The sequence below is a fragment of the Pavona decussata genome, unplaced genomic scaffold (genome assembly GCF_977016875.1).
Source record: "Pavona decussata unplaced genomic scaffold, jaPavDecu1.1 SCAFFOLD_353, whole genome shotgun sequence".
NCBI classification, from domain to species: Eukaryota; Metazoa; Cnidaria; class Anthozoa; order Scleractinia; family Agariciidae; genus Pavona; species Pavona decussata.
Window position 1 is genome coordinate 642,095 of NW_028145734.1, and position 20,351 is coordinate 662,445.

The following is a 20,351-nucleotide window of genomic DNA, read 5'->3' on the forward strand; positions in this document are numbered from 1 at the left end:
TGTTCAAAAACCTACTTAATTGTAGAACCAGGAGAGCGGAGGAATTTTTTACATTTAAATATTTCAATTAGTTAGTTGTTAGACAGTATTATTAGATTAGTTTATTTATTTCATTATTTCTTGTAAATTTAGCTCGTCAATTCTGTCAGTTCTTTTCAACTGCCAGAGAGTTTCAACAAGCTTAAACTAACTAAAGAGTCTGATTGCTGGGATCTTCCTCATTGTATTTTTTTTTTCTCCTGCAATTCGCAAATTCCAATTAAAACAAACAATATATTCTAAAATGGTAACTTATGTTTTTACATTAACATAGCTTATGACTATTGCTACTATCCTAGCAGACTAGGATGAGATGCAAGTCCATTGCAAACTTACATCTTGGTTTTACATCCTGTCTATACCAGAATCATCAAGCATACAATACAAGTGCTATAAAAAACCATCATTTTACAGTTATGACTGCATATAGCCCTTTTTACATCAAAGTATTTGCAGTTCCACAAAATATCCATACTCCCCCCACAGGTTTTTTTGTTTTACACCACCTTCCCCACCCAGGAAATTACAGTTTAGTTTCATATTTTGCTTCTAAAATGTTGACTTTTAAGACCCCTCCCCCCTTCCCCTAAGAATTTCCTATGACCTTCCATGGGGTGGGTGTGGATTTTTCTGGAACTGCACAACCTGTGCACCTGGGTGGACAGACCAAAGGTAGTAACATGTCATAAGAAAAAGGATCAAGAGAGAAATTATTCAACTGCCTGATCACGATGGTGACTCGTGTATAAGAGCTGGCAGCTATAGTTTGTGGGACGGGAATGTTTTTATTACGGCAAAATTTTCACACTTTTGTCCAATTTAATAAAACCTATCAGAAAGTAACATTTATCTGAGAGATTGTAATTTTCCCTACAGGTATGAAAACTACAGTCAAACCTCCGCTAACAGACACCTCCCGTGGGCAGACACCTCTGACTCATAAGTGGACTCTTGGTCAAATTTTCGGCTACATACAAACACTTCATTTTTAACTTCCAATAAGCGGACACCAATGGTAAGGGTAGTTCAACTGTATAATTATTATTAAATGTAACTTACTTTCAATTGAACAATATTTTTATCTGGATTGTCTATATGTACTTAATTTTCGTACAACAACATGATATTTTATTCTTGGACCTAGGAATGCTTGATCTGGCTTCACTATTTACAACAATGTTTGTATTATTTTTGTTTTGAAGAATGAAATAATTCTTGCCAAAAGTTTCTTTCAGTTCTTCTGAAGTGACCAGTATCCTGTAGACAGGTCATACTCTGCAGAAAATATGATCTTCCCTGGACATGTCACAGACTCACTGAACGGCATGTTTGGCTCACCATAATGGCCTTGAAAACCCAACTCTATGTCTGCAATTAGTGGGTTATCTTCTGAGATGCCCAGAATGCTCTTAAATGGCATTTCCAGCGGTTCTTTGGAAAGGACTTTCTCAGTAATGAATTGCTTTGACCCTTTGGCTTCCTGCGACAGACGCACGGACACATGCTTGAAGAAGGAATACGGTGTGTCGCTGACCAGGTCAAGGCCTTGGATCATGATCTTATCGTGGCTTGTTTCAACAGCAAAACGACGTTGCACTTTGAAAACAGGAATCTCCAAGCCAAGCCTCTCCAAAAGCCCCTTCATAACTGGATCTATCTGACTGTGTATCTCAAGAGAACAGTAAGGACTGAGCGGGGTCTTTTGCAGATTGCAGATTACCAACTTCTGTTTGCGACGGGCAACAATAGCTGGAATTTCAGCAGCTGGATTAACACGGAGGCTGGATCCTAGAACAATGATCAAGTCACACTTCTCTGCTTGCCTGACAGACTCTTCAAGTTCATAACTTGGAAGACTCTCCCCAAAGTTTATGATGGAATCCACCAAGGGACCATGACACTTGGGGTTATCACAGAATCTACCAGTCTTGTGATCATGGACCCACCTGGCAGTACGAACGTTAAAATCTCTTAAATACTCAGCACCACAAGTGGTGCACTTCTCCAGGTTGGTATTTCCATGAAGTTCTGCAAGCTCATGACTGGGGATGCCACTTCGTAAGTGGAGGCCATCAACATTTTGACTCACAGTAAACTTGACCAACCTCTCCTTGTGCAGTTTTACTATAGCCATATGAGCAGAGGAGGGTATTGCTTTTAACATGTTAGGAAGAAAAGATGCTCCTGCAGGTTTCCGAGGTACACCCTTTGCTTGCAATTCCCAAACACCAGGCCCTGTTTTGAGCACAGTGTTCATTCCACTGCGGAAATCAGGGATGCCAGTGCTTGTGCTTATGCCAGCCCCTGTAAACATAACGCAGTGCTTACTCTCTTTCACCCACTTTGCGAGAAGGTCGATCTTTTCCTTCAGTTCTTCTTCAGCGTCAAAAAACTCTTTTTTCTCGTCTTCCTTTTCAATGTTGTGATGGTCCCTTCCTGTAGTGGGGGTTGGTTTCGGGGTGTCATGGCTGGGTTTATCTGATGGAGGTTTTGCTTGAGCAGAGCCTGTACAATGGAGCAACACATTGGATTACTACCTGCAGTGGAAACCTGTTAACACAACAACTGTCTGGCCAAAACAATCTGCTCGCATTTACGAGTGGTCAGAACAATAAGGGTTTCCAGACAAGAAAATAGTCAGAGATCTTTGGAGACCCAGGGTGAGGGAAAGTCAAAACAGGCCCTTGGATCTAGTCTCCAAGGATGGGAAACAGAAAGAAAGTGGCTGGTTATCAGCTAGGGTTCCACTGTAAAATAATTCAGAGTAAATACCTCGCACAGATAAAAGAGTCTGTTGAGAGTGTTGAAGGTTTCTTTGTGAGCTATGAAACTGAGTGGGCTAACTGGATTTTAAAAAGATGGGGCAATGCATAGGATTTTTTAGTTTTGTTTTGTTTTGTTTTGTTTTTGTTTTGAAATTAAGGATCAAATATTACCTGGTATTTTTCAGGGTCTCAAAGGGATCCTGGAACCCCAATATTTTTCGTAGAGCCAAAAGCCTTTCTCTACTTGGGCCCCAGACAAAAAAATGCTGACCCTGGCTAGATGGAGCCCTGATCTTTCTGTCTTGAAACCCTGGAACACTGCTTTTCTCGTCCCAGATCCCTGAAGCCCTACATCCCTTTAGATCCTGATCTTTTTTCCTGGGAAGGTGTTGCAATTATGGCAGATATCACTTGAATCAATAATTGGAACTGAAGGCACATTATTTCTGACAAGTAGATCACTGCTTCTGAATCTCAGCCTCACAGTAATCTAGAAATGGGACCCACCCACTAAAGCTGTAAGCTGCAATACTGTGAAATGCAACCTGGTTTTTTTTTTCTTTGGAAAATGAGAATTTATGAATACAATGATTTTGAAGCCACCATCCAATAATGCTTCATGGCTTTATGGTAGATGATTGTTTTGTTTTCAGTCTGTAAAGCATGGCCCCAATAATTATTATAAAAAAAAATTTTTTTCTATCCTTTGTTGTTTGTAGAAAGATCAGTTTTAATAAAATTAATATTATGCCAATAAAATTTATGATTTTTAAGGCATCAGCTCTTTATTCCCCGCATAAAATAATTTTAATGATACGCTATGTAGTTAATTAATACACTTCACCTGTATCGTTATTGTACCTTTTACACAGTCAGAAATTTTGTGCAGAAATTAATTACTGAACAGTTTTACAATTACTGCACAAAATGTCTCTAACTTCACTATTTCCTTTCTCATTCCTAGATGGATCATTTTTTGGCTAAGTTATCTTATATCATATTTTCTTTCATGACCATATTACTGGCCACTTCCAGTTACTGATTTGGATATTAAGAAGAAAATTTGCATTGAAATACATTTTTGTACATTTACTTTTCAAGAAATTATGAAAATTTTACTTGTCCTGGTTTGCTGCTAGTGAGTACCTGATGAATCCATTCCAGCACTCGGTTTCCCTGTCTGCTGTCCCTTAGGTGTAATCCTGATGCTGTCTACAAGAGCTGTTGCCATCTTCTCCAAGTCTCTAGCTGTTCTTTCTTGGTCTTCTTTCAGCTTCCGCTCTGTCGTCGGGAATACGCCTTCTCTCACAACTTTCTCACAGACAAGCTTCTGTGTTTCCCCTTCCTTCTCCCAGTGAGCCACAAACTGAAAGTGTACAGGAACATCCTCTGGGAAAGATACTGGATGTTTGACAGGATCTTCACCAACTATGCAGACTTCAATGTTGCTCGATTGGTGAAGATAAAGAGATTCAAACTGTGAATGTTGTAGTACATTTATGGTCAGATCAGTGGTACTGTCAGCCATAATGGTTGGAATCTGAAAACAAAATAAAATAATTCTAAGGGTAAAACCATTGTAATGTCTGCCAGATCTCACTTCATATAATTCTTTACAAAAAAAATTGTCAAATAAAATTCTCTAAAGCTTGACAGCCGAGCCATGTGAATTTGGCTTTTCCACTACATCTCTCTGTATAGTTACCCCTCTACTATGCCCCATCCAGTGTTCACTCTGAAAGATCCTTCAAACCTGACCATCCTATAAGTGGGAGGGGCCAAGGAGGGATTGAGGGGCCGGCGGGGGGTTGAAGTACATGTTGCTTGGGAGGACCATTAGAGAACCGAGCGATAGGAAATAAAAATTAATATTTAAAATGTGACCCTTTTAATATCCCTCTTGCTGCCTCCTTCAAAGCCCCCCCCCCCCCCCCCGCCCTCGAAATCTTCAACCCCATCCACCCTAGCCCCCCTCTCCAATGCCACTCCTCTCCAAATGTTGAACATTCTGCTTTTCTGCCTTTTTTTTTTTTTTTTGCCTTTTTCTTACCTGTCCTCCTTCAAGTAAATTCAACACCACTTTTTTGCATGATACGAGTTCGAGTAACCCCGAAAGCAAGGTGTTATTCACGTCCAGAACCACGTCGTTGCAGTCCTCAAGAAGAACCTTTGCAGCTTTCTCGAGCAAGCTGGCATGGATATCTGTACAGTCTTTTACAAACAACAGAGCACCTTTTTCCTCCGCTTTTAGCTCGAACTGCTCGCCTCTTCTGTTGCTAATTGTATGAACTGGTCTCTGAGCTAACTTGAACATTGCTTGAAGATTTGGGAAAGCCATAGTTTCGGGAACTAAACAAGGCTGTGTAAAGTCACGACAGATCAAACTCTTCGGTTTTTGATAAAAGCTTACTTTTTTCTGTCGCTGGTGCAAACTTAAAGGCCCAGAGGCGCTGACTTTGCAGAGTTATTCCTGTAGATTACTGGTTTTCACACCAAACGAAACTTATAGGAATATTTTTAGTTCCAACGTCACTCTCGTCATCGAAAAGTTTTGTTTTTCCCTTTCGAAAGGCACGGTCGCTTAGCTCGCTGTGTCAGCGAGCGCGGCTGCATAGCTTGTCCTGCAAAAAATCCCTCAGAAAGCATGGAGGTGGAGGAAAATTCTTCAGAATCGCCGTATGTAGCCTTATTTACAGCATGTTTTGATAAATAGCACTTATAAACTATATTCTAGCTATCTATATTAAGTTGAGGTGATAACGATGAATTTGTATCATCTCACTGGCCCCGAAAACTAGTCCGCAAATGTCTGACAGCTGTAAGCTTACTTCGGTTTTTAGAATAAATATTTATAAATCTTCCGCAAAATTAAAGCTGAAGGGTTCATGTTCTATTCACAGTATGAGTATAGAAGAATGAGTGGAGCTTGAGTCAGAAAATGTATTCATAATTAATTTATGGGGCTGTGTGGAAATCATGCCCTGAAAGAAACTCTTTGTCAGTTTTAGCATGTAGTAAGTTTCATAATTAACTTTTACAAAGAAATGTGAAATAATGGCTTGTAGGCAGAAGTAGTAGCTTTTCTTTGTAAAAAATCATAAAATCTCAAACTTTCAAATTTGTATTTATTTGAAGAAGAACTCAACAAAACTTCACACTTTTGTTAAAAATATATTTGTTATGCATCAGTCAATTCCAGCTGTGCCCATCCCCCCCCCCCCCCCCCCCTTTGGGCCAACCCCCGGGAATTAGGATATTGTGAAAATAAGCTGGCAAATGCTCCACATCCGGGACAAAACGCTGTTCAAATGCCATGGGGTAGGGGCTCAAAAATGTTTTGTTTACTTCCTTTCTCCGCTTGCAAATTATAAAATCTAAGGTAATTCAGGCCAAATTTAGTCCCAGCTAGGTCTTGGTTCCCGTATTTAGTGCCAAATAGCTCATTCTGCAACTCTAGCATCCCATTTGCATTCTATCTAGACATATTTTAGAAGAAACTTACTGAATTTGCCAATGAATTGGTCATTAGAGGAAGCGAAAATGTTATAAGGTAAAAATGTGAGATGGTCAAATGCCCCGGGGTAATTGGGTGGAAGGCTAATGCCCGACCCCCGGGATGGACAGTGCGGGAAAATGCCCCACTATTGTCCTGGAGGGGGGGGGATGGGCACAGCTGGAATTGACTGATTTATTATGGTGAAGCTATTCATTGACCCTATCTAGATCAGGCTTTTCTTTTTCTTTTTTCTTTTTTTTTTTTTTTTTGGGGGGGGGGTGGCATAACTGAGGTAATTGTAATTTGTACAAAATGTATAAAAAAGTTATGTTTTCACGTATGCATGAATGAATGAATCAAATAAGTTATTACTGTTTCACATGGTTGTAATGATCATACATGTATTTCATCATGTGGAAACAACAGGTTTCAATGTATAACTTTGCTTGTTCCCATGGTTTTCCTCAATAAGTTTCATTTTGTAGCCTTAAACCTGATATTTTTGTTCCACTGTACATGATGAAAATCTGAATGTTATTTTTAATTTATAGGATGTTGGTAGAAAATAAATCTGATAGTCATGATTGGTCTGGAAGATGGAGCCATGTTCAGAAGCTGTTGATGAGAAGTGGTCCCTTGGCTCATCAGGACTTTGAACCAGGACCTCAGGTGCTTTGGCTAATATTTGACTGATTTACCTGAACAGTATAGCTAATATTACTATATACAGGCCATGCAAGTGAATAGTGTTTTTCACGCGCGCTGATTGGCTGGCTCAGAGGTTACTAGCCAAGTACTATTGGCACGGCATTTAACCTGGTTTCTGTAGCATAAAGCAGCCAGGAGTTTTACCACTCCACGCCGGATGGGATGCAAGTCCGTCGCTGGGCTACACCCATCATTATGTTGGCTCTACCCATATTTACACCTGGGTGAAGAGAAACAATGTGGAGCAAAGTTTCTTGTCTCAGGAAACAACGCAGTAATGCAGAGACCAACCTAGCCTTCAACCACTGAACCTTCGATCTCCTTCAGGACCATCTGATCAAAATTAGCCTGATACACAAACCAGTATCCCACTGTGCCTCTAAACTGAATTCCTCAATATTGTTATGGTCATGAATGGTAATTCAATTTTTGTCTTACGTTTGTTTTCTCTCGAAAAGGTTCTTGAATTTATGCTTGAAACTGCTAAAATCTTAGTAATTGGAGCTGGAGGATTAGGTTGTGAACTACTCAAGGATCTTGTAAGTATTTAGTAAGTAAGTATTTATTCAAGGGAACGTAGAGGTTTGTGATCACATTGAATTACTGTTTCTTTGCCATTGTTTGAAGATTGCCAGCAATCCCTTCCTGGACAATCAATTAGTAGAGCTAAAAGAACAACATATACACTGTTAGATGAAAACAGCAAGTCAGAAGATTCAGGCAAAGAGGAGCCTCTACTTCAGCTTGTTTAGTGACTCAGGGATTTCATTTGGTTATAGCTTGGTCCCTCAAATGTTTAGAAAGGGACTGCTTGCAGTCTACATTTGTTCCATTACAAAAGTTGCTGTCAGTGTTGGTTTGGCAACTCTTTGTGTCAGCAGGTGTAGTCTACATCTCAAACTTGTCATTCTTCTCATGATGGACCTTATAAAATTAAATCAGAAAATAGATAAACACAGTAGACTGCTGATATCTTGAAAATCTCCGGAAACAAAAATTCATTGACAGACATCCAAGCTATTGAGAATCAAGCTAGACCACAGGAGTCAAAAGCTGAGAAGTTAGGAACACAACCTGTGAAATGCACTACAATCAAGGACAAAAAAGGTTGCGACAAACAGAGTTGGGACAAGTTTACAAATTTATGTTTCTGTATGCATGCAACAGAAACACGGTCAGCGGTTGCCGTTCCCTGACCCCCACCCAACTTACACTGTTAAGCCCATGTAAGAAAAGTGCCTTGTGGACTTCAGCATTGTATGGGGGAGGGGTGGAATGCACTATAAACAGATAACATTGCTTCTTTAGTTAGGTCACACTAAATTTGCAGTTAGTAGCATACTTTGTAACATTTGTCCCAAGCCCTTTTGTCCTTGATTGTAGGTGCATGCTTCTGTCAGCAAAATGTTTGGATGCCTAGAACAATAATTATTTTTTGAGCACCCCAGGCTATCAGGCTCTTGTTTCATAGACAACAGCCTTCTAGACATTTTTAAATCAAGACTGAAAAGATTCCCTTTAAAACTAGCTTATAAATAGTGTTTTATATACAGTTCTAAAGTGCATACAAAAGTGTTGTACATATGCAATAGCAAGAGGTGCAGAATAGCCTGTGTTCAAAATAGCAAGTGTCTACTGTGCATGTAATGTGACTTTCACTTCAATCCTCTTTTTAGGCACTCTGTGGTTTCAGGAATATTGATGTTATTGATATGGACACAATAGATGTATCAAATTTAAATAGGCAATTTCTGTTTAGGTAAGTGCACTTTGTGTAAGGTAGGGCAAAAGTTATACCAGATCCAACGGATTAAACTACCCGTTGTTTGTGGTTTGTCAGTTTGCATGAAGTAACTACTGACAGTTCTGTAGAACCCTGATAATATTGATTGATTTAAAGAAAGTAAAGAGGGCTAGCTACTTTGCAGCTGCACTACAATCATACTCAAAGTTATTTTCTGTTCTTCAAGTCTTCAATCATACAACTGGGAAAAGAAGTGAACTCCAGGAATGCTTGTTGTTCTTGTGGGTGTACAACTTGTGTCAAACTTTTTCACTTTGCCTGTTGGATCCAAAATCTATTTAAAAGTTTAAGCATCTAGCTCAATATAATTTCACTTCTAAGACACTCACCACAGAAACCAAAATGATTGCAGCTTGAAGAACTGGAGTATGTGTGTTACTGCTTCCTTCTGGATGCCAGGTTTCCCCGTGGCATTTTGCAAACCATTGACCTTATCTTCCAGTGAAAAGAATAATGAATCAAAACTTAGTTGATGACATATGCCTGCTAACCTGCACCTGCGCTATTAAGTGTAACATGTTTGTAATCTGTTTTGACATTTCACAGACCAAAAGATATAGGCAGAGCCAAAGCTGTAGTAGCTGCAGAATTTGTCAACAGGCGAGTGGCGGGGTGCAATGTAACACCGTATCCTTTGAATTCCTAACTATGACTTTCAATTTTCATTTAACGTTAATCTTGCACAGTTTGTAATTAAATATGACACATCCTGGTGGCCTGATGCTGAAATTAATGTACAGCTTTTGGATTAGTACCATTGTTTTAAGGGTGATTATGATGATGGTGTTGATGATGACGACAACGATGATGATGATTATGATGACGATAATGAGAGTAATTTTCTTGATTTTTTTATTTTTGAGGTTAGATAATAAAAAAAGTGGAAAGCCTTTGACTTCATCTACAAGTCGAGTAAGTCGCAAAATTATTTCCAATTCTCATTTGTTTTTGTTTTTGGACTCAAAAGACTTTATAAAAATTAATATTGTTTGCCTTGCTGAGCAAAAACTTCACGAGGTTTGGGACAATACAATGTAATAAATATATTACTAAGATTCAAACTTACCAAAAGTAAGTAGCTACTTGACAATAATGGAACAGACATTTTAAGAAGATTCAAGATTATGATGCAGATTTTTACCAAGGTTGGTAATATTAAGAAGAACTTAATATGTATCACATTCTGTAAACCTGTCAACACCAATATTTAATCTTATCTGTGAGAACTCTCTTGAGTTCCTTCTTTTTATTATTGTTTGATCACGAAATAAAATGTTTTTTTTTTCTAGTGACCAATGTTGAGGGATTTTCATGAATTAAATCAAAATCCACAAATTAAAATAAATTCAAAAGCATAATAATTATGGCCTCCCTCAGAACATCTGACTGCCTGTGGACAGAACCAGAGTACCCGAAGAAAAACCCTTTGAGCAGGAACGAGAACCAACAACAAACTCAACCCCCCACATATGACGCGGAGTCCAGGAATTGAACCCGGGCTACATTGGTGAGAGGCAAGTGCTCTCACCACTGTGCCATCCCTGCTCAAATAAAGCAATATGATCCAAATAAGGCACTCGGATAGATATAGATATCTTTTCTTTATTATTGTTTTTGGTAGGATTTCATCTCATAGTTTGTGGGTTGGACTCCATTGTAGCAAGAAGGTGGATCAATGGAATGGTGGTGGGTGTAATTTTTAAAATGGTTTAACTAAGAAAATATGTTTTTATTTTAGCATGCAAATATATTAAGAGTATGAATAAATGGCCAATGATTGACTCCTTGGGTTGAAGTTGCTCGCTGTGTCATTTTTTTACCGTTTGAATTTTTGTATAAATAACTTTCACCTTTATTAACTGAAGATAACTTCCATATCTGACTTTTTTTTTTTTCATATCTCATGATTTTCCACTATTAGTAACAGCAAACAAATGAAAGAAAGAAAGGAAGGGAGAAAAAAGGAGAAAGGGCAAACTTTTGTACCCTGTGGGATTTGAAGTCTGGTCTTCCTGAATGAAAGGACATTGCAGTCTCCACTGACTATACTTAGTCTAGCATGTCTCTTGACCAGTTTTGGAAAAATAATGTTTACTTTTTTATGGTAACAGATACCTCTGTAGATCTGCCAGATCCAGCATACTGGTAGATAAGAACTTAGCAAGATAAGTGTAACATAGGATTGCGCTCACACAAGCCTGAGACAAAGCAAAAAAACAAAGAAACAACATTGAAAGATGGTGCAAATCCAGAATTCCCCATAATAAGAAAACTTTTTGATTTCTTTTTCTTTTTTTTTTTTGTGAGTTATTTCTTTTTGGTGTCATAAGAGGTGAAAGATCCAAAATACCTGAACTGTTGATCAAACATTTTTTACTTGAAGGCATTGTTCCTTTAATTTGTTTCAGCTTAGTTTATTAGAATATGATGAGGATGGCACATTGGACCAATCAAGTATTATTCCTATGGTAGATGGTGGCACAGAAGGTAAGAAATAAGTAGTTAATATTGACATTTAATTGGCATTGTGTTGTATATATGAATGGCACATTCTTTAGAAAATGTGGATGATATACGGGCAGATCAATATGATGCTGCTGGAAGCTAGAAATGTAGTACATTGCAAATCCAATAGACCAATTTTGATATATTAAAATTCAGCCTAAAACAATTTATTATTATAACATAGTGTGCGTGCTTCCCTATCTAATTCCTATTGGCATCATCATGGTACATTTCTCAAAATACGCACGGCCGTGCGTCCATAAAATGACGTGTGCAACTTGCAGACAAACTTGGGTTTCCGTCGCTTAGTTTTAGTTTGCACAAACTAATTCAAAGAAGCAAATTTTCATGGACAATTTCAGATGAAACGTTCTCGTTCAGACCATACCATTGTGGCGTGTTTGTAAACAGCTGATAAAAACCTTTGTTTTTCGGTACAGCGCATTGAGAGAAATTAATTTTGTAATCAATCACAAATAGAACATGTTTTCCGCATACTACTTTTCAATACTTTGCTGTCACTATGTTATAAAAGAATTCAGGTTCATGCTTTGACCTGTGCATATATCGAGTTTTGGATGCACTTGGGAAGTTTGGAGAGCTCTCCAAACTTCCCTCGTGCATCCATAATTGATATACGCGCGCCAAACATGAACCAATTCTTAAATAAACATCACTTTGAGGCTCCAGGGAATAAACCAATGTAAACTCTACAATATTATTTATTCCCTGGAGCCTCAAAGTGATGTTATTGTTTCAGGCTGTATTTTAATATATCGAAATTGGGCTATTTTAGCAACTTTGGTTATGTTTTCAGAACTATGGAAAGTAGAGCTGTCAAATGAAGGAACGTAATGTGGTGGGAGAGTGGGGGAAGGGGGAAGGGGAGAAGGGGCACAGGGAGGTCTGAACAACCCACTTCCCATAACATTATTTTCTCTAAGTTCCTGCTCCTGCCCTGGTAGCTCCCACTTTAAAGTTTGTGCTTTTGGTTGTTGCAAAATTGTATTGTGCAATGTAGTGAAATCTTCTTTCTTATTTCCCCTGCCTTCCCACCCCATCCCAGGTCCCCTGAGCCCCCTTAAAAAACTGTACAGTTGACTTCAAGTTAGAGTAGAAGAGTGTTAATCATAAACTTGTTAATATGGTCTGTTTTTCAGGCTTTAAAGGCAATGCTCGGGTTATTATTCCTGGTTTAACAGCCTGTGTTGAGTGTACACTTGATCTTTATCCCCCACAAGTAAGAGTTCAATGTCAAACATTTCTGGTGTCAGTTGGTTTTTGGTGGCTTATTGTTTAATATGTACCCCTATATACATCTGTAATTCCAAATCTAGTATTGCAACTGAAACTTTGTGCACATCCCTTACATGTACTTGTCAAATGTGGTCCTGCAATATCAAATGCAAGATATACAGCATCTTTCATAAAATCTTGAAATATAGCACTTTAATATTATTTCTTGTAATTTTTGTGTTGCATTTAGACTATTAACAGTCCCCTATTTTCATTTGTGATTCTCAAGATTGTATGTTTTGATCAAACTGCCAACATCTTGCTTTGTAATGGTGAGAGCAACTAGCTGGGGAGAGCAAACTACCTTGAGGACTAGCCTGGGGGAGGAGGGGAGAGGGGGGGGGGGCAAGAAAAACAGGGACACCCACTCCAGGCCCCCTTGGTAGTTTTGGCACTCTCCCCAGGTCATGCTCATCATGATAACCAAGACATCTGGCAGCAGTTCAATCAAAGCATACAATCTTGACAATCACAGGGGAGAATAGCGGACTGTAAACAGTCTTATGTTACATTGAATCTGACCATGTGTAAATCAAACGAGAATGTCTTTACACTTGAAATTGTACAGATTAATAATGATAGAAATAATATGTGGTAGTAAACAGTTTTATTTTGTGTCATATTGTTTTGCTTTCCCAGGTTAATTTTCCATTGTGTACGATTGCGCACACCCCTCGCCTGCCAGAACACTGTGTCGAATATGCAAAAGTGTTAGTTTGGCCTCAAGAACATCCTTTTGGAGGTTGGTATTCATGCCATCTATGGCCATACAATTTCTTTTTGCATTTTTTCAAGGCATCCAGCACTTCTTCGAATCAGAATACTGTCAATCTTTATCAGATGCCTCCTGTAGGCAGGCACCTCCTCTAAGCCCCAGTATCAAAATGCATTTTCTCCCCACTAGTCTCCATTCATTTCTTATAGACAGTATAGTTTGGAAGAATTTGTTTGAACATCAAACATTAAAATAATACTTTTGGTGATCATTTCCTTCATTCTTGCAATGTGCAGTTCCATAAAATATCCATACTCCCCCCCACGGTAGATTTTTTGTTTTGCACTCCCCCTCCCCACAGGAAATTCCAGTTTAGCTTCATACTTTGCTTCTAAAATTTTTGCTTTTAAGACCCCCCTCCCCCTAAGAATTTCCAATGACATTCCATGGGGTGGGTATGGATTTTTTCTGGAACTGCAAAATCTTCATGTTTGATGAAGTAGTTATAATTTTATTGCAAGGAGAAATGAGATGTTGGTCGGTATTTGGGTGAAAGGGGTAAGCTTTGAAGAAGCCGGCTGAACAAGGAAAGCAGCCGTTTATTAACTTTAAAGAACATCTCCCCTGATTGTTGTCTTTTGGTCACTTTCAAACTCTCTGTAGTGGGTCATCTTGTTAGCTGTTAACAACAGGCAGGGCTACAGTCCTTTCCTCACAAAAGGTTCTCCTGTATAAATTGTGGACAAAGATCTGTGTCATCATGTCACTTTAAAGTTATAGTGAGGTGGGAACAGGCTTAAAATTAAAGGTTGAATATGTTTGACCCTTAAATACTATTTAGTACATTCTCAAGCTCGTAATACTGTTGTGTGTTGTCGCGTTTCCAGAGGGTGTTGCTGTTGATGGAGATGACCCAGCTCATGTTCAGTGGATTTTTGAAAAAGCCAAAGAAAGAGCTCACAGTTTTAACATACAGGGAGTGACTTATAGGCTGACCCAAGGTAACATCATTTTATCGCTATTTAGTAGTACGTACCCTTACTTCTTCGTGCATGCCACAGAACTACGTTAAACTCTGGGTGTTTGGGTTCACTGCATCTTCTGCCTTGGAGCTTCATGTTATTGTCAGTAGTCTATTTTAAAACTATCAGAGTTAAATAAAAGAGATAATTATGTATTAATTAAGGAGTTTTATTTTTGTTGTTGTTGTTGTTTAATTAAGGTGTTGTCAAGCATATAATCCCTGCAGTGGCATCCACCAATGCTGTGATTGCAGGTAAAGGGATTTTCTTTGCCTAGTAGCTTCTGAAATAACCTAGTCTTGTTCATCCTTGAGTAACATTATTTTTCCATGGTTTTATTGCTCTGACTCTCTTTTCCCTTTAATATTATCAGCTGCTTGTGCACTGGAGGTGTTCAAATTAGTATCCAGGTAAGAGTGTGCTGTTAATATTATAGTGGTCAAAGAGCTTTTGCAGCAGGATGGCTGGGGAAAGAAGATGGTTAAAGTTCTTGCTTGTGAACAGCATGGTAGTTAATAACAGTGCATTACTTAATTTATATTTTGGCAAATCTTCTGGTCATACAAATGAATATAAAAACTAGTAATAATCATGATGTATTAGTGAAGTGCATTCAATCTCATGGCATCCAGACTGAAGTGAGTCAACCCACGGGACTTCACTTAGTCAGGGGGATTCAAAGCTCTTGTATGAAATCGAGGGAATTGGTATGACAGCCCATCCAAGATGGCGCCCAAACCCTGAAATTGCACAGCATCCAGAAAGAAGTGACACAAATACATGTAGTATGCAATCGCTTAACATCAAATGCAATTAGTACACTAACTGCAAGTGCAGTCGAAATGTGTGAAATTAAGCAGTTGGGCATTTGGTCCTCCTGTTGCATAAGCACACCATTGAGGTCCAAACCAATAAATCTTCCGTGGGAGACTGAGGGTTATGAATAATTTCTGGAGCAACACATTCCTGATTTGATAATTCCTGTTTCTTTGTTCCTGGCCATGGTCACGGTTAAATAACCTCTTCATTCTGATCCAAGTAAGAATTTGTTTGGCAAACTAATTAAAGTTCAACCTGAAATTGCTACCTTATGATGTTAAGAATTGTGCTACAGTTAACAGATCTAAATCCATGCTGAGGGCATTAATTTTCTTTTTGTGTTTTTTCTCTAACATGCACCTTTGATTTTGTTTTGGCAAAAATCAAATGAATATAATTATTGTATGTTATAATAAAATGTTATAGCCATCCTGTTTCATAAGCTCTTTTATTTTCAATTAATTAATTGTTTAATAAATGTTAATCTATTTTTAATTTTTTTTTATTGTAAGTCTGTAAAGCACTATTGAACCATTCAGAAATAGTGCTATAAATGTGTTATAATTATTGTTGTCAGTAGTTAAATGTGGTGCCTTTTGACTTTTCTCCTGACCAGTTGCTGTAATCCATTAAACAACTACATGGTGTTTAATGACACAGATGGACTGTATACTTACACTTTCGAAGCTGAGAAAAAGGTAACTTTAGATTCCTCTTTGTTTTCTATTACTAGTGTGATGCAGGGGAAGCTCAATAGTGGGGAAGACATATTATTTATTTTTCTTAGCCCAGGTTCAGGGTATATTATTATTTAAATTATGCATGGCTTGACCCAAAGTGTTGTTTAATTTTAAGTAGTGCTCCTATTCCAATAAGTGCCCTTTCCAAATGAACATAAGCATCCCTATAGGTACATGACTTGTATTGTATTTGCCTCAATTCCAAACAGAAAGTATGGAGTTCCTTATATATATCTGAAGTTGATCTATAAATCTGCTATCTTGTTTTAAGTAACATTATAATTATTGAAGACACGTTTTTCTTGCCGGCTGAGCTTGCAAAAGAGGCAAGAAATGAAGTTCTCACACACTGAATGGGGGGATGGATATGAGTCAGGATATCAGATGTCACATTCGGCCATCTGATTCAGTTTTTGTTTTCTTGCCATAAGAAACAACAGCTTTCCCACCCTCCCAGCCCCATGCCAGTCTGTGAGTGAGTCTGTAATCTTTGTGGAGTTGTTGAGTTGTCAATAAATGCTGCTGCATTCTTGTGTGGCAGACAAATGGCATTCAGTGTGTGAGAAATTGATGTAAAAATAATATTACAGCTTGTTGGTATTGGCTATGCAAATTTATACCGTGCAGACTACAGTCAGTTGCTAGTAAGAGTTTTTGTTGCATGTGATTAAGTAAATATTAAAATGCTTATTGATACTCCTATAGTTACGAGGATAATTAAAAAAAAGTGCCTAATAATACTATTATGAGATGAATAAAATATTTGTGGTAGAAAAATGTGAGATGGCTGAGACTGAATGAGGGTCCAAGGGGTCTTATTTTTCATGCCCCGGCTGTTTACTCAATTAAGTTAAACTTATCCATTCTTGTAACAACCATGACCCAAATATTAAGATGGGGCAAATAAATAAATTAGATTGTGAGGGGAGAGGAAAGGGGGGCAGCTAATTGGAGAGAGGGGGCTAGAATAGAGGTTACATGGTACATTAACCACTGCTTGTTTTACAGGAAGACTGTGCAGCTTGCAGCCAGCGACCTCAGGCTCTAACATTGCCAGAAGATGCTACACTAAAATCAGTAATCGACTTTCTGGTGGAGAACCCCACATAGTGAGTAGCAAATTTGCTCTTTTGTGAATTTCTACTCCTACATAAAAAACAAACAAACTATATTTCATAAAAGGCAGGTGAAAAGATGGCCTGTTGGTGGATAGAAATAGCTGGGATATAGCTAGCATGATTCGGGGTATAGAATGGTCCTTGAAAAATGATGGGTCTCGGCAAATTTTTTGGCAAGTCTCGAAATCTCAGAGTCTCAAAATAGAGTCTCGGTATCTTGAGCCCATAAAAAATAAAGCAGGTCTCGGGATCTCATATTTTGAAATCTGAGTCCGGAAGTCGTAAGCCAAGCGGAAGTTAAGTCTAAATCAACCGGTTCCGATTTGTCAAGAAATGATTTCAAGTGAGAGGGACAGAGTGCTGTAGAAGTCTTGTGCTCGGATCTCTAGATCACGGGGTCATGCACTCAGATTTTTGAATCGTGTCATCTCGGTCTTGGATTTTTAATGAGGGTCTCTTTGTCTCGGGGAGTCTCGGATTTTACCATTCCATAACCCTATGATTGTTTTATGGTACAGCTTTACATATTGATGAAGAGAAAATCAGCTTATTTAGAAAATTTCTATTTGTTGTAAAATATGACTGAAACAAGCCATTCACATAGTGGTCTCTTAACTAACAAAATATATTTTATTGTTGTTACTATTAACCAGAACAAGTTTTATGTAACCACTCAAGGACACTATTCATTGTACCCCAACAGTCAAATGAAAGCACCTGGTCTCACAACCATGATTGATGGAAAAAACAAAACCCTGTATATACAGGTAATATGTTTCTACAGTTTGACCCCCAATGTACAAATGTATGACTCTTCACATTAATTTATTCTAGAAATATATTAATATAATTATTCTTATGGTACACGGCAGGAGGATTTGTTGAAATTGCAAGACATTTCTTCTTTCAGTTGGTGATTTTTTCCTTTACTCTTTAGGCCTGGTTCACACTAGTGACAGTAGTGGAATCAGAATCAGAATCACACTAGGTCAGAAGAATCTTCTGACTTATCAATACAACGGAAGCCTCGCTTGATTTGGTTCAAAATGGTAGAAGGTTGTCATTTTTTCTGTTCTAAATCTTGTGTTAAAGTGATTTGGAATGAGCTATGTGATTGGTTAATTCTTCTGCTTGCGCTTCCAATTCTGATCAACCAGCTCACGCTTGATCCTAAGCGACAGAATCAGAAGCGCAATCATAATAAAAAGGAAACATTCCGATCATGGCAATTCCTACTCCACTGAGCTCTCCCTTCCTATTCCAACTCTGCTTCCAATTCCATTGCCAGTGTGACCCAGCCCTTTACCTGCATGCAGATGATGTCTCCAATTTCCTTTCTACTCGAAGGAAATAGGAGACATCTTCTCATAGCCCAGCGGTACATTTACTCTTATGACCTGTAATAAATGGTTTATCACTTCATTAAAAGGAGAAATTATATGTTGGTCAGTATTGTCCAGAGCATGGAAGGTCAACTATAACTTTTACCTAGGCTTGTAGTCCTGCGTGTGAAAAGGTATTGCATTACAGAGCAGAAATAGTTTGTACTCACTTGATAGCAAGTTAACCTACAACCTAAGGAAATTATTCTAAATGAATGTAGTTTGACTAGTAGATAAAAGATAAACCCTCTCCAATAATTTATCTTTTATTTTTTTTTTTTCCTTTGTAGTCTGTGAAGTCTATAGAGGAAAGAACAAGACAAAATTTACCCAAAAAGTTAAAAGGTATGTGGATGGGAGATGCAGTGGTTGATTAGCTTTGGATCCCTGAGGCATGTCCACAGTGCTCCAGGTTTCTGAGCACACTACATGTACTCATTAAGCTTTCAGCTTTTGTACACATTTTTGTATGCAAAATTCAAGGAATTTTCCAGGCTTTTTCCAAAACCATTATTTTGTTTTTCCAGACTCAAGGTTATGAGTCAAATCACACTCTTAGAACAGAGAATTTTGGCTAAGACTAAATTTAGATGAAATTCAACCAGCTGACAAAGATTTCTATCAGCTTGATTTTAGCAGTTAAGTACTTGTTGAAGCTTTGAACAAAACTCCAGACTTTTCCAAATGCAAGAGGAAGTAAATGTCAGTCAACTGATTTGGTACCTCTTAGGGGTAAAAAATTGTTCAGACCACACCCACAAAACAGAGTTATGGTTACCGTACCTTTTAGGGGTTCTTTTCAAAATTTCTGGCAATCACCCCCGTCACTTTTATATGGGAGTCCCCCTGGGGGTCCTACAACCATGCCTGCAGTGGCAGGGTGGGGGGGGGGGGGGGGCTAACAGTCAACAGCTACAGTTATAGTTGAATTGATCAATGTGTACTTAGTACATCTATCAGCAGGACTATAATAACAATGATGATAATAATAACTTACAATAATATTTGAATCCAACTCGCCAAGGCAGTTTTCAGTGGAGCCCTCCTAATTAGTTAATAATGTAATAATTAATAATTAATTATTAACTAATAAACTAAAAGCCAACTGCTGAGGAGAACTCTGTATTACTCAGGGCCTGGTTACAGGTTAAGTGAGGTTTTCATTACAAGTTAACTTGACATTAGATTAAGATAAAGAAAAATCTAAGAAACTCAAGAGTGTAAAAATCTTTTGGAAAAAACTGTTGATTAGTAATTCAACATGAATCAAAGTTCACGCTAACCCTGGATTTAATTTAGCTTATTCACGTTTTGAACAACTGCACTGGCATTAAGTACAGTTACATTCAAAATCGTGCATTACTTAATACATTTCAGATATTGGCCTCATTGATGGTCAAGAGATTGTGGTTGCAGATTCTACAACTCCTAAACCAATCATTTGCAAGATACACTTCGCATCAGGAATGGAATGAATATGTTGTTGAGAGCAGCTGGTTTGAAACAGTTGGATTCCATATTATTTTGGGCATTTATCATGGATGCATGACCAAAATATACAACAATCACTGGGAAGAAGGCTGAAGACTCTTGTTTATTTTCCACATCCTAAACCTTCCTTCCTGGTCGCCATATCATTGCTGGTGCCTCGTGCTTCTTTCCACTTTTGCCATGGCAAATTTAGAACAGAAGACCAACAAATTAAAATATTGGTTTTCCTATGCAGGAAAAAGCAGTTTTGAATTTAGCTTGTTTATTAATTAAAATAGAAAAATTATACATTTTTTACAAAAATATTTTCTTGGCATGCTGAAAGCTCCCATGCAAACAGCCAGTTTGCCTTTGCAAGGACCTTAATGAAACCGCCACCCACCAGGGGAACACATAGGCTGTTCCTCCATAGAAATCTCAAGTAAAGCCTTTGGAGCACTTTTCTTGAATT

The 20,351-nt window shown here is 38.1% G+C and overlaps 2 protein-coding genes across 3 annotated transcripts; one reads left to right on the top strand and one right to left on the bottom strand.

Annotated features, from left to right (window-relative positions):
• Positions 1–203: 203 nt before the first annotated feature.
• On the bottom strand, positions 204–5,366 carry LOC146453050 (uncharacterized). The gene is made up of 3 exons (XM_085097081.1): positions 4,855–5,366; positions 3,951–4,344; positions 204–2,544 (listed from the first exon to the last, which is right to left on the bottom strand). Exons 1-3 carry the CDS (start codon positions 5,140–5,142, stop codon positions 1,271–1,273), a joined length of 1,956 nt encoding a protein of 651 aa, XP_084953207.1. The 5' UTR covers positions 5,143–5,366; the 3' UTR covers positions 204–1,270.
• Positions 5,367–5,375: 9 nt separating this feature from the next.
• LOC146453051 (NEDD8-activating enzyme E1 catalytic subunit-like) lies at positions 5,376–20,347 on the top strand. Of its 2 annotated transcripts, XM_085097084.1 has the most exons (18): positions 5,376–5,480; positions 6,852–6,969; positions 7,467–7,547; positions 8,685–8,767; positions 9,359–9,439; positions 9,914–9,957; positions 10,434–10,498; positions 11,221–11,299; positions 12,478–12,557; positions 13,253–13,355; positions 14,216–14,329; positions 14,551–14,604; positions 14,724–14,760; positions 15,786–15,867; positions 16,918–17,018; positions 17,731–17,794; positions 18,700–18,754; positions 19,787–20,347. In XM_085097084.1, exons 1-18 carry the CDS (start codon positions 5,449–5,451, stop codon positions 19,882–19,884), a joined length of 1,371 nt encoding a protein of 456 aa, XP_084953210.1. In that variant the 5' UTR covers positions 5,376–5,448; the 3' UTR covers positions 19,885–20,347. The 2 variants fall into 2 exon arrangements, with proteins under 2 accessions (XP_084953210.1, XP_084953211.1); XM_085097085.1 differs by lacking the exons at positions 5,376–5,480; positions 6,852–6,969 and having other exon boundaries at positions 7,510–7,562.
• The last annotated feature ends 4 nt before the right edge of the window (positions 20,348–20,351 follow it).

Coding starts and splice junctions, on each gene's coding strand:
- LOC146453050 (XM_085097081.1), bottom strand. CDS start 5,142: ATGGCTTTCCCAAATCTTCAAGCAATGTTCAAGTTAGCTCAGAGACCA. Junction 4,345..4,854: donor ATTTACTTGAAGGAGGACAG/GTAAGAAAAAGG, acceptor TTTTGTTTTCAG/ATTCCAACCATTATGGCTGA. Junction 2,545..3,950: donor TGCTGGAATGGATTCATCAG/GTACTCACTAGC, acceptor TCCATTGTACAG/GCTCTGCTCAAGCAAAACCT.
- LOC146453051 (XM_085097084.1), top strand. CDS start 5,449: ATGGAGGTGGAGGAAAATTCTTCAGAATCGCC. Junction 9,440..9,913: donor GCGGGGTGCAATGTAACACC/GTATCCTTTGAA, acceptor ATAATGGAACAG/ACATTTTAAGAAGATTCAAG. Junction 13,356..14,215: donor TCAAGAACATCCTTTTGGAG/GTTGGTATTCAT, acceptor TCGCGTTTCCAG/AGGGTGTTGCTGTTGATGGA.